Here is a 12,119-nt window from a genome sequence, read left to right on the forward strand (position 1 = left end):
ATTTCATAAAACTCTCCTTGTAACAAGGGAATGCATTTTTGTGATGATCAAAGCCAGCAAGCTGAAGTATCTGAGCTTTTGTAAAAGTGAGAAAATAAAGAGGGAGATATTACTGTATTTCTTTGATGTTGTTATTATATGTTATATCATTATGTTGTTATTATACAAGCTGGTGTCGGGATTTGAATCAAACACAGTATCACAGCCAATTTATCGCTCGTCGATTTTTTCTTCCTCATTTGACATCGCCGCTCAGACAAACAAAACAGTCAAACTATTCAGGGATTTAGCTTTCTGTGAGTATATTTGCCAATCTTGGTAACTTAAGTTAGACTTGTTTTCTTCTTCCGAGTTATTTTACATGATCTCTTTTAATTTCTATCGAGTTGGCAAAACAACAACACGCAACCCGCGGGGGAGAAGGAAAAAATAAAAGGAGCAAATCCTCACGCGCAGTGGTGGGGTGGTGGTTACTAAAAATAGCCGGATTCGGAATCGACATGGCGCGCGGGTAATACCAAAGTGTCCTTCTCTTATCTTATGCTCTCTTGAGTTAAAACCTAGCCATGGATTGAAATTAACCACTAAGTCGTGGGTTGACGTTGAAAACTAGTCTTGGGATGACGTTAAAACTAATCGTGGGTTGACGTTGAAAACTAGTCGTGGGTTGACGTTAAAAACTAGTCTTGGGATGACGTTGGAAACTTATTATGGGTTGACGTTGAAAACTAGTCATGGGTTGACGTTAAAAACTAGTCATGGGTTGACGTTGAAAACTTGTCAAGGGTTGACATTGAAAACTAATCGTGGGTTGACGTTGAAAACTAGTCGTGGGTTGAGGTTGTACCCTAGCTATGGGTTCACGTTGAAAACTAGTCGTGGGTTGAGGTTGTACCCTAGCTATGGGTTCACGTTGAAAACTAGTCGTGGGTTGAGGTTGTACCCTAGCTATGGGTTCACGTTGAAAACTAGTTATGGGTTGAGGTTGTACCCTAGCTATGGGTTCACGTTGAAAACTAGTCGTGGGTTGAGGTTGTACCCTAGCTATGGGTTCACGTTGAAAACTAGTTATGGGTTGACGTTGAAAACTAGTCGTGGGCTGAGGTTGGACCCTTGTTATGGTTACAGGTTACCCAGTCTTTGAACAATATGCGCTTGTCTTTTAAATTGTGTTATTCAAGTGTCAGAAGAATAGCTTATGGTCAGGTCGCAATTTAGTTTTAATAGCACTAGTTTATATGGAAGTATGCAATTAGGTAAATGACAAAATTGTTTTTTTTTTCCAGTAATTTTTATTCACGAAACCTTTTCCGTGAGAGTGGCGCTATTCTACCTGCTCCAGGTGAACTGGCGGTTGTTCACTGCGACGAAGAAGACAACATTTGGTATCGTGCTCAAGTCATTGATTTTAAGGAGGACCTTATCCAGGTATGTACAATGCATCACTTCGCTAGAAATAACTGAGAATCGCTTGAGTTGTGCACATCTCAGCCTGAGCAATCACTCTGCAATAATATGTAATTGTATTTTATACATTCACTTCTGTTCAAGAGTCACCAAGCGGAACAATTACGTGTTATTACAAATTGTATCACGTAAAACGTGTTTCACGATGGTTGATTCATGCTTATTATTATTTTGGTTACAATTCTATCCATCACATTTGATGCCAACGTGTGGCTGTCCATTGCATTTATGGGTGTCCTGAGACATTTGTCTATTACATGTATGGTTGTTGTCAGATAACTGCCCATTGTATAGGGTGTCATCAGATCTCTGTCCATTGCATTGCTTGTCATCAAATGATAGCTCATTGCGTTTATGGGTGTCATCAGATGTTTGTCCATTGCATTGGGTGTCATCAAACGTCTTTCCATTGCATTGGGTGGCATCAGATGTTTGTCCATTGCATTTATGGTTGTCATCAAACGTCTTTCCATTGCATTGTGTGCTATCGGATGTCTGTCCATTGCATTGGGTGTCATCAAGCGTCTGTCCATTGCAATTATGGGTGTCATCAGATGTCCGTCCATTGCATTGAGTGTCATTAGATGTATGACCATTGCATAAACGGATTTTATGAGACTCCTTTCTATCGTAATTGGCGTTATCTGGCGTCCTTTCATTGTGTTGGGCATTATCTGGAGTTTGCCCGTTACTCCTTCCAGTGTCATCAGGGGTCCCTTTATTACTTTGACCGACGGTATTAATTGCGTGACCGGCGATATCAGCTGCGTGACGGGCGATAACAGTTTCGTGACCGCCAGTATTAGTTGCGTGACCGGCGGTTTCAGTTGCGTGACCGGCGGTATTAGTTGCGTGACCGGCGATAGCAGTTTCGTGACCGGCGGTATTAGCTGCGTGACCGGCGATATCAGTTGCGTGACCGGCGGTATTAGTTGCGTGACCGGCGGTATTAGCTGCGTGACCGGCGGTATTAGCTGCGTGACCGGCGATATCAGTTGCGTGGTCAGTGATAACGGTTGTGTGACCGGTGATATCAGTTGCCTTACCGGCGATATCAGTTGCGTGACCATCATCATGTCCTGCATCACTAGAGGAATTTACGTCGTTAGTGTCAATCGTGTGCCCTTCGGTGTCCGCCTCACGACGTTTTCGTTTGCCTGGGCCGTTTGAGTGTCCACTGTTCTTCTCCCTTAGCAGGGTCACCCCTTCACGTCTGATCACCGATAGCACAATGACTTCATTGTCCCTCCCTCCCCTCCCCCTGATCGTTTCAAGTCGCACGCGTTGGGTCTCCCGCCTCGAATCTGCCGTTCTTTGAAAACGTATTCCTCTCGTAAGCCAAGTATGCGTGAGTTGTCGGAATTTTTTACGGAAGTTCTCGTTAAACACGAAATAAATAACGGGATGCAGCGCCCCGTGTGAGATCATAAAGATGTTATTCACGTGACGTATCGACATATGCGCCCCCAATCCCGTCGCCTTCATGGTCATCAGCGTTACCATTGGCAACCAACAAATAGCAAACGCAAGTACCACGGTTATCAACATGGCTGTCACTCTCCGTGCCGTTCTCTGATTGGTCACCGTTTGTCTTGTGACCGCCCCTGAACCGGTCAAGATGCGCCTGTTCCAGAGCTTGTACACCACTATGGAGTAGAGCACGGCCATTGCTATGAGCTGCACCAGGTATAAGCACCATACCACCGCCATGAAGGCGTAGTCCACCTCGGCCGACACGCAGACCGTGATGTTCTTCACGCAAGCCGTGTCGGCGTCCGTCGCTGTTCGTATCGGCAGCGCCAATGAGATAATCCAAATAACGGGCACTGCCTTTTTCAGCCAGTTACTACCCAGTGTCTTATGCTGAATCGGCCTCACCACGGCCAGAAAGCGGTCAATACTGAGCGCCAGAATGCTGAAGAGAGACGAACAAAACGTCAGGCCCACAACAAAGTGGTTCAGCTTGCAGAGCGAGCGACCGTGAGTGCCTGGTAACCAGCGCTCTGCGTAGTAGAGGTGCGCGATGTTTCTCGGGAGGTGAAGCAGGATAAAGATGAGGTCGCTGACGGAGAGGTTGACGACGAGGATGTTGACGGTGACCCACATGGATTCGGTTGAGCGCACGGTGTGGATCACGAGCGAGTTGCCGAATAGCGAGACGACGAAGATGATAAGGAAGAGGACGGTCAGCAGGATGGCTACCCCAGGCTTCTCCTCCACCAGCGCGCGGTCGATGGTCACTGAAAGACAGTGAAAGCAACAGATCAGCAGTCTAGTCGCAGGCATTCTTAACGGGTTTCCTGTTCTTGAAGGTGAACCCGGAGGCAATTTATGGGTCTGGGACGAGCTCCAATGACGTCATAAGTCTTATCAGGAAGCCCGGTTAAAACGCCTGAACCTGGAGACAAGGCTGGCGGATCAGTGTACACCTTATTCGATCAACGAATCGTGGAAAACAATGAGCACAAATACCAAAGCTTTGAGTACATGTGTTCAGTTGCCACTGAGAAAATAGGTGTAATGATATAGGATTGCCACTGGAAAATAGGATCGGATTAAAAGTATAGATCTGAGCACAGCATATTGGGTTTATAGATCAAAAAGGGGAGCTGATACTCGTTGGACCGATCTTTTCAACTTTTAGGACATTTGGTCGAAAGCTTTGGCAAGCCATTGAAAGTTGACGCATTTCTTTGATTTAGCGATAGTAACTGATCCATTATATCGAATTTTAACATCTGCGAAACGAATCTACTGGTCCTGTTTGTAAGATTGACACAAGAAGAGAAATGCTAGTTTTGTAGCAGTTTATTGCTCACATGAATATGTAATATACATGTTACAGTCCGTCAATAATTTGTTGCGTTTATATATAAGTAACACACTCCACAAACCACAGCCGTTAAGAATTTGTTGCTCACATGAATTCGGAAGGATGGAGAACAGACAAAACCGTTAACTGGCAATTTCCTACCCCCACCCCCCCCCCCCACCCCACTACCTGTCTGTACTCCGAATTATGGACCATGACAAAAATGACAAACATAAATTCGCCAGAAATATATATTAAAGAATAGAATGATCACGGATTTTTCTATACAATTTCCCAACGATACCCCAAGACCTATTCACATAAAACCATTTCTAGTTGGAGACACTCTTTGTTCGCGGCTCGTGTATCCAGACCAGTAACAGCAGAGTGATATAACAACTATATTGCTCTATGCTTTTGGTAATAATCGAGTAATAACTAACCGAATACAATAACACAATGCCAAAAGGTTTATACGACTAGCTAGGGGTATCGCAAGCGATTAAACATGCCGTGTACAAAAAAACACTAGCTAGTCATAGTATCGCATAAAATAGAGCCATGTTTGAAAAGATATACGAAAAGCTAGGGTATCTCCTGGTATCGCATGCGACTGAACTTGCCAAATAAAATAACTCTAGCTAACCAGAGTATCGTAAATAACAAGAACAGCGACGGTATCTCTGGGTATCGCATGCGATTCCTAAAGACTTACTAGTCATTGGGCTGTTTTCTCCACAGAAATTAGCTCATAACAAATGCCAACATCGGGTGTTGCTCGCAGGCTTATACTGCTAAACATGGCTGGTAATGATTAATATTTTGGCGGACGGCGCTATCTTCTGGTACTGGTGTCTAACAGGATTTGTAGACTCGCCGCCTGCTGGGAGTCCATCGTGATACGAGCCATTCTAAAGCCTATAACCTTTGTTTTTCCCTTCGCGTGATCAAAGGCCAGCACCGCACATTGTACAGAAACCGCTTAATCAGCAAATCTCATATTTATTTGATTTGTTACCTCCGAAATTAAAGGTTCGAAAATGAAATGCAAAAATCAAAGTAAAGGACCATCAGGCCCCTGTCTTTCATCAGTGACATTCAGAGGATACACTGTAGATACACTATGTTTTTGGACAGAACTTGCTCATACATGAGCACTTGTATCATAATCAAGATCCATGTTATCTGTACTCATACAATCATATAGCGATAATATAAAATAGCTTGTAGTGATGTACATAGCGAATATTATGTTCGATGTATAGGATTGCGATCGAATGTTCCCGTACACTAATTTTATAAGATTCAGTCCGGGCCGTTTTGTAATATTTGGACAAATTTTGGAGGAATTTTAAGGGTCCCCTTCGGGATTCTATCCAGATATATGTTCAGCACGTAGTCTGTTTAATTATTCGATGACGGAAAATGAAGGCGGCAGCGTCCTTTTTTCAAGTACTGACCTATAATTTTATCAACTTTTAATGTAAAAAAGCAGCCCCTATGAAAAGGTTGGTGAAACCTCCACGTTAGCACTTGAGTACAATACTGCAACCGTTGAGCTTCAATTAAGCTCGCAACATTTAGTACACTGCGACTGTGTTGGTGATTTAGTGATGGACCCTCGGTAGAAATAGGACATACGGAAATACGGAAATGCGGAGATAAAATTCGAAAAAGCCTGAGAACCAAGATAAAAAATCATACAACGTATGATGTACGTAACCCCTAATCCAACTCTATATTTGCTCGCCTTCGTTTACTATCTATTTGTTAGTCATCTTATCTATAATCATCGTTTCTTTGTCAATTGGGTTCATTTTTCATCCGCGGAAACCAAGTGTTTTTTTTTGTTACCGTTTCACTAAAAATCCCCTGGGTTTACTAGGATGTTAGACTTTATTTTATCTTTTATTTATTTATTTATTTTTTATTTTATGTTTTTATTTTTGTCTGTTTGCCTTTGTCAATTGGGTATAATCGGCTATTTTCTTTGTGATTTGCGAGGATAAAATTCTATATGGTCCGGCCTAAGGGTCTTTATGGCGTTCGTATCGCCGTATATACGAGTCCCCATGGATGCAGACTATTTCATGACCATTCATCTCCAAGTAATTATTGTGCACGTCGTCAGCAATTAGAGGCTATTCACAAATTACGTCGCCTACCATCGGACTCTTTGATGGCCGTAATCACAAAATCTCGTCGAGCTTATTTCTGAGATGAAATCTGATTGTGTTTGTTATTCTTATATACAAGTATTTCTTTGACTGTCAAGAGATGTTGTAACTGGTTTTCGGTATTTTTCGGATCAAAAGGCAGTTAAGGAATTTATTAAAACAAATCCCGTAGAATCTGCGGTTTTGTCACAGTGCGTCTTCGCATTCCTAACTTTGCGCGCCTGATATACTTAGAAATTTTCGAGGTGAAAGACTTTCCCAAGAAGAAGTTTTATTTCCTTTTTTTTTTTTTCATTCTGCTCTTCTACCGAGAGGTTTATTTCCGTCGTTTCCAGTAAAGCTATGAACTCAGTCGGCGTTAATTAGATTTTTATTCCCGTCCCCTTCATGGGGCCTCTTTTCGCCATAATAACATGTGCCCACAAATGGATCCCACACCCAAAAGAGGATAGTATTTTTTTAAAGAATAAGAGCGTTTGAATGATTGAGGAAGTGTTTGGAAGATGGGCATTGCTGATAGGAGCAAAGAAAGCTAGATGGAGAGATCTAATCCTACCCAAAACAACACCTGCTCGTGGCCAAACATAGGACAAGAAAATGACTTACTTTTCCTGTAAAACTCAGCCAAGTTCCCTCACTGTGTCGGAGGTTAGCTGTGATCTTTTCTAATTTGAGTCACGGCGGAAGCAATTCGAAGCTGTCTAACATGACTGAACCTGCAACATTCAGACAGAACCTTTACCATCCCGATCACACCGATTACGGTCCGATAATATAAATTATGAACTACCTGAATAATAAGGTGTGAAATACTATGAATTAGGCGTCCCCTCAGTCTAATGGAAGCGGCATTTGATCAGTTGCATACACACTCCAAATGTTTGTTCACCTAGAGTGTGATTTTTCCCGAGGTTTTGAACTGGAGTAGTTTTCAAGACTCGTTTTTGTACCCTCGAGGTATTCATGTTTGCTATTGTAGTCTTGGCCGTGAGAGGTCCACAGCACACAAAAGCCTGTGTACACGAGGCGTGGGAATCTACATCTGTTTTCCCGGATTTTGGGCTATCGCTATTGGGCTAGAGAACTCAATTGCCCATGCGCACAACCACATGCTTGCCTAAAGGTGAAAGATGATTGACAGTATAGTCATTTACAAAAACGTAGGAAGAAACCACCGGACAGCCTCTATCTGCTGGTGTGCGTCGACAGTTGATTTTAATTAATAAAACCTTTAAAAGAAAAAGTCGACAACAACGCAGATTTATGTTTTTTAGAACGAAATTTCGGCAGGCCTTCTTCAGGTTAAGGCAGGTATTGGCCTGCCGAAATATCGTTCTTAAAAACATAAATCTGTGTTGTTGTCGACTTTTTCTTTTAAAGGTTTTAGTAAAGTTATGTTACCATAGAAACCCATGTTACGCAAAATAAGATAGAAAAAATGTACACCCCTCTGTTTCTATTAAGTACATGTTTTTGTTATTGCCGTCGATGACACGAAATGTTACTTCCAATTTATAGTATGCGACAATGAAGACAAATCCTGGTACAGGTGTATTTAGTTCTCTTGTTGGATGGAAATATCATGTCCAAACATGACTTTCCAACATGTCTTCGTAACATTTCGCATTTTTTATTGGTCCCTTTGTGGCGGTTCCCACAAAAATTAATTTAATATTTGTTAACGCCTTTGTCAATGGGGGGCTTAAGCCGTGTAGTCAGATGACATACCGAGGGACATTATTAAGCGACTCGCTTCGTCTAAAAATGACAAATCTATATTGCCGATAATAAAGTTACGCGTGTAATGTATGCTCTCGGTAATGTTTGTTTGCAGTCACCCGAGGGTTTAATGAGACTGGCTTTCTTCTTACACAGGATCAATTTTGTTGAACAAAATTGTACCTGTAAGATTGTGTCTTAATTGAAATTATTTTTAATGATATGAGTAATGATGTGAGTTAAGCTAATTGCATTTTACATTTTAAAAGTTTCGATTATCCGTTTTTATACTTGAGTACGAGGTTCATGCTAAGTAGATATAAATATACCATACTGAATAGACGTTACTGTCTGTCTAGATAAAAATTTACGAACATGATTATTGTATTGAAAAAAAAGTTACTTGTCATTTTCACCTTCAAGATCAACCTGAAGAAAAATTGCACATGTTTTCCTTTAATAGAACGTTTTGTTATAAGAACGCTTCCAGCCTTAAATTCTCCAAAAAAGAAGGAACGGCTCAGCCTCAACTCAAAAAAGAGTGTTATAAAAAATAACCCGTCCTGTATGTGCATTAACAATACGCTTAAGTCGTGAGAAAAAAATCTTAATAAAGAAAAGGCAAAAGCAGGTAAAGTCGTCGCTTTACCTTAGAGGAAATTTCCAATTTACTGCTGCCTATCCTTATGTGACCTGTCAACACCATGGAATCCCGGACAAGTATCGTGCCAGCTCCTTTACTTACCCAAGCGGGTGCGCTTAAATAAGTTACACAATTCAGTCGTCAGTAAAGGTTCCCAGCTCGTTACTCAAGCAGACTTGCTGACGGGCCCCCCTCGTCCCGATCTAGTATCACTTAGATGTAGGCGTCTCTGTGGTGTTTGACGGGACCATGCAAGCGTCGAGTCTCATTCGCTATCTTTCTCTTACGCCCCGGTAGGTTAACACTAATCGCGTCTTCCTCTCTGCAGGTGTCGCTTGTGGATTATGGCAACACCGCCTGGGTGCCGGAGAAGTTCCTAAAGCGCATGCTCCCACAGTTTCTCCACTTACCCTTCCAAGCTATAGAGTGCCTGCTCGCTAACGCTGAGCCTGCGGGGGATGACGGTAGATGGTCGAAGGAAGCTGGGTGAGACAAAAGGGCGTCGATAACGCCCCCATTTTACGCTCCCGTACTAGTACCATAAACCATCTACTTCCCTCGGCTCATTCAAGTAAATAACTGAGAAGTTCTCAGTGAAAAATCGCCGATAAAGTATAAGGCTTCGATACTGAATGGTTATTTTGAAGTTTTTCTAGCAGGCTGATCCTTTATTTTAAATAAATTCCTTGATGATTCCTTTTTTTTTGTTGTTTGTGATCATTTTGCTGTTGCTTATACTTTGGTTGCTGTAATGACGACTATTCCATGATACTCTCTATCTTGGTATACATAGCGAAACTAAAGACAAGCAGTGTAAAAACATAGGTGGACTGCGTGACAAGTGAACAAATAGAGTAGTGGTGCAGTTGTTTCGAGCGTTAAATAATTTTAATCGAATGTAATTTTTTTCTCAAAAAGCCCTTTTCTCCAAAGTCCCTGGATAGTTAAAAGATTTAAGAGCATTTTCCCCTCAATATCATCTCCCCCGCCCAATTCAGAGTGTTTAATGGGAACGTATTTCCCTACTTCATATGGCAGCTGCACTTGCTTGATGAAAAGAAAAACAATTTAATTAAATATATTCACTCACAGGAATATTGTATGGGCCAAGTTCATCGCTAATTACTCTTCACAGATAATTTACTACACTCTTATTGTTGTAATAAAAACTCTGTTCGAGAAGAAGATACTTGATCTAAAAAAATAAAATAAAAGCAAAACAACACTCACCTAAAAACTATGATATTTGCGTATGGGAATGGATGGATCTCAAGAAAGCTGCATGCATCCTAGGGCTAACCTTTTCTATCTTTGCCTGTTTTGTTCCTGTACTCTTGGTTGATTTGTTCTTGTTTCGTTTTAGTGAGAAGTTTGAAGAGTTAACAGCTGACAAAGTTCTAATTGCGCAGGTTCTGTCAAGGTAGTAAACCTTAATTTATAATAATGGGGCAATCCCTCTTCCCTTCATGTCTATTTCTTTATGTTTATTTATTTATGTCTGTTTTTTTAGATAATTAGAATTAGAATTCTCTCCCTGCTAGCAGAGGCCTCGTTTCTCTGTATTTCGCTGGGCTGGCGCTCGAGCTGCGGACATACTGAGGGTTTCCGTTAAAAGGATAATTGAAAAGGTCCCCTCCCCGCTGTGGCACTTTTCACTTTCTTAGGATAATATTCAAAGCACTTTGAAGGTTGCATGCGCACCCCCCCCCCCCCCACCCCCCCACCCCACCCCCTCAGCCAATCCTGGGGACGCGCCTGCTTCCTTGCTTTGTTTTCTGCACTGAAGTCTAATATAGCCCTCTCACCTTGATGTCTTTTTTGCTTTTTTTTCTGCACTGAAGTCTAATATAGCCCTCTCACCTTGATGTCTCGTTTGCTTTGGCGCTAAAATCGTCTTTGGTGCCTTCTTTTTTCTAGCTCTGATGCGACCAACATGCTCTTCCTCGATCTGTACGACACGTCTGAAGACGAAGTGCACATCAACCTTGAGATGGTCCGCTTAGGGCATGCACGACGTACCAAGGTGGTCCTGGAGGGACCTCGTGAGCCCTCAGAAAATGGTCCCGAGGAGATAATAACCCCTGGGTAGCCAGGGAGATAATAAGGAGCAAAACTATGAAATAAAGAGGACACGCTCTCTCTCGATCTGTACGACACAGCGGAAGACGAAGTGCACATTTACCTTGAGATGGTCCACTAAGAGCACGCGCGACGTAGCAAGTTCCTCCTTGTGGGACCTAGCGATCCCTCAGGAAATGGTCCCGGGGAGAGAGAAAACCCTGGGTAACCAGGGAGAGAAGAAGGGGCTCACATGACAACAAAGTTGACATCAATCCTTGGATGGTCCACTCAGGGCACATCCATCGTTCCAAGGTCCCGAGGAGATGATAACCCCTGGGTAACTAGAAAGAAAACCAAAACGGGTCAAGCCGTCTAATTACAGAGAGGACATTAGTCGTTTGCATCCAGGACATGCACAGGCTGTTCCAACGTAACCTTGTGGGATACCTGTTAACCCTTGTGGGATACCTGTTGGATACCACTGAATTCGTTGTTGATGTTTAAAATAAGGAGTGGTCAATGCCGCCCAATGAACTAGTATGTATCAGATAAGAACAATGGCGTCCACTTTTTAGACTATTGAGAATGACGAGATATCTTTGTCCATCTGAGTACAAAGATATTAGGACCGCTTCATTGTCAATATAGTTCTTTCGCGTCTCCGAACTTCAGTGAGGAAACTCGTAGTAGTTTAGTAGTTATGTTTCGTTTTAACGGAGGGCTTTCGTATTGCGTATTAAAATACTCAACAGTGGTCAATTTTCAACTCATCCAAAATATTAAGAAATTGTTCGGAAAAAGTTATACGAACGATATTAGCAGTAGACTGCTTCGCAGCCTCTTTTGTATAGAAGTTGTCACCCTGGTTTCCCGTGGGCCGTGCCTAACAAAAAATCGCCATATAAGAAAGACTGAAGTATTTCACATGGATCTTAATGGCTCTCTTGGTGACCCGCTTGATATATTGAAAGAATAATTGAAATTTAATCCTTAGCGTGGTTGGTCCACGGGAACCGTAGTTCAATGCGCAATTTAGGGAATGGTAGCCCTATGAAAGAAAGCGTAAATTCAAGCTCATATCATGCGCTAAATACTGACGTTTTGTTGAAATCGTTAAGGAAAAGAGAAAAGACATATCAGAGATTATAAATTAGTGTTATACGTGTTACGCGAACGTTAAGTGTTACGCGAACGGTGAATAGAAATAGTATTAAAAAAAAGAAAACAGTTCCCAATAGTT

At 42.1% G+C, this 12,119-nt stretch overlaps 2 protein-coding genes across 6 annotated transcripts in view; one reads left to right on the top strand and one right to left on the bottom strand.

The window, feature by feature from the left end:
• The window catches only part of LOC5507515, a 29,344-nt gene extending 17,235 nt beyond the window's left edge, over positions 1-12,109 (top strand). For both annotated transcript variants that reach the window (XM_032376163.2, XM_032376162.2), the window contains exons 20-23: positions 1,287-1,428; positions 9,147-9,304; positions 10,182-10,238; positions 10,736-12,109. In XM_032376163.2, coding sequence (XP_032232054.2) covers positions 1,287-1,428; positions 9,147-9,304; positions 10,182-10,238; positions 10,736-10,907 — 529 coding nt within the window. In that variant the 3' untranslated portion in view covers positions 10,908-12,109. The remainder of the gene's footprint in view (positions 1-1,286; positions 1,429-9,146; positions 9,305-10,181; positions 10,239-10,735) is intronic.
• On the bottom strand, positions 1,273-9,176 carry LOC5507500 (melatonin-related receptor). Of its 4 annotated transcripts, none has more exons than XM_032376173.2 (3): positions 8,921-9,176; positions 7,063-7,172; positions 1,273-3,707 (listed from the first exon to the last, which is right to left on the bottom strand). In XM_032376173.2, coding segments are annotated over exons 2-3 (2,058 nt in total). In that variant the 5' UTR covers positions 7,064-7,172; positions 8,921-9,176; the 3' UTR covers positions 1,273-1,650. The 4 variants fall into 4 exon arrangements, with proteins under 4 accessions (XP_032232064.2, XP_048581573.1, XP_032232062.2 ...); XM_048725616.1 differs by having other exon boundaries at positions 8,825-9,176; XM_032376171.2 differs by lacking the exon at positions 8,921-9,176 and adding an exon at positions 7,247-7,565.
• Positions 12,110-12,119: the final 10 nt, after the last annotated feature.

Source organism: Nematostella vectensis, chromosome 1, assembly GCF_932526225.1.
Source record: "Nematostella vectensis chromosome 1, jaNemVect1.1, whole genome shotgun sequence".
NCBI lineage: Eukaryota > Metazoa > Cnidaria > Anthozoa > Actiniaria > Edwardsiidae > Nematostella > Nematostella vectensis.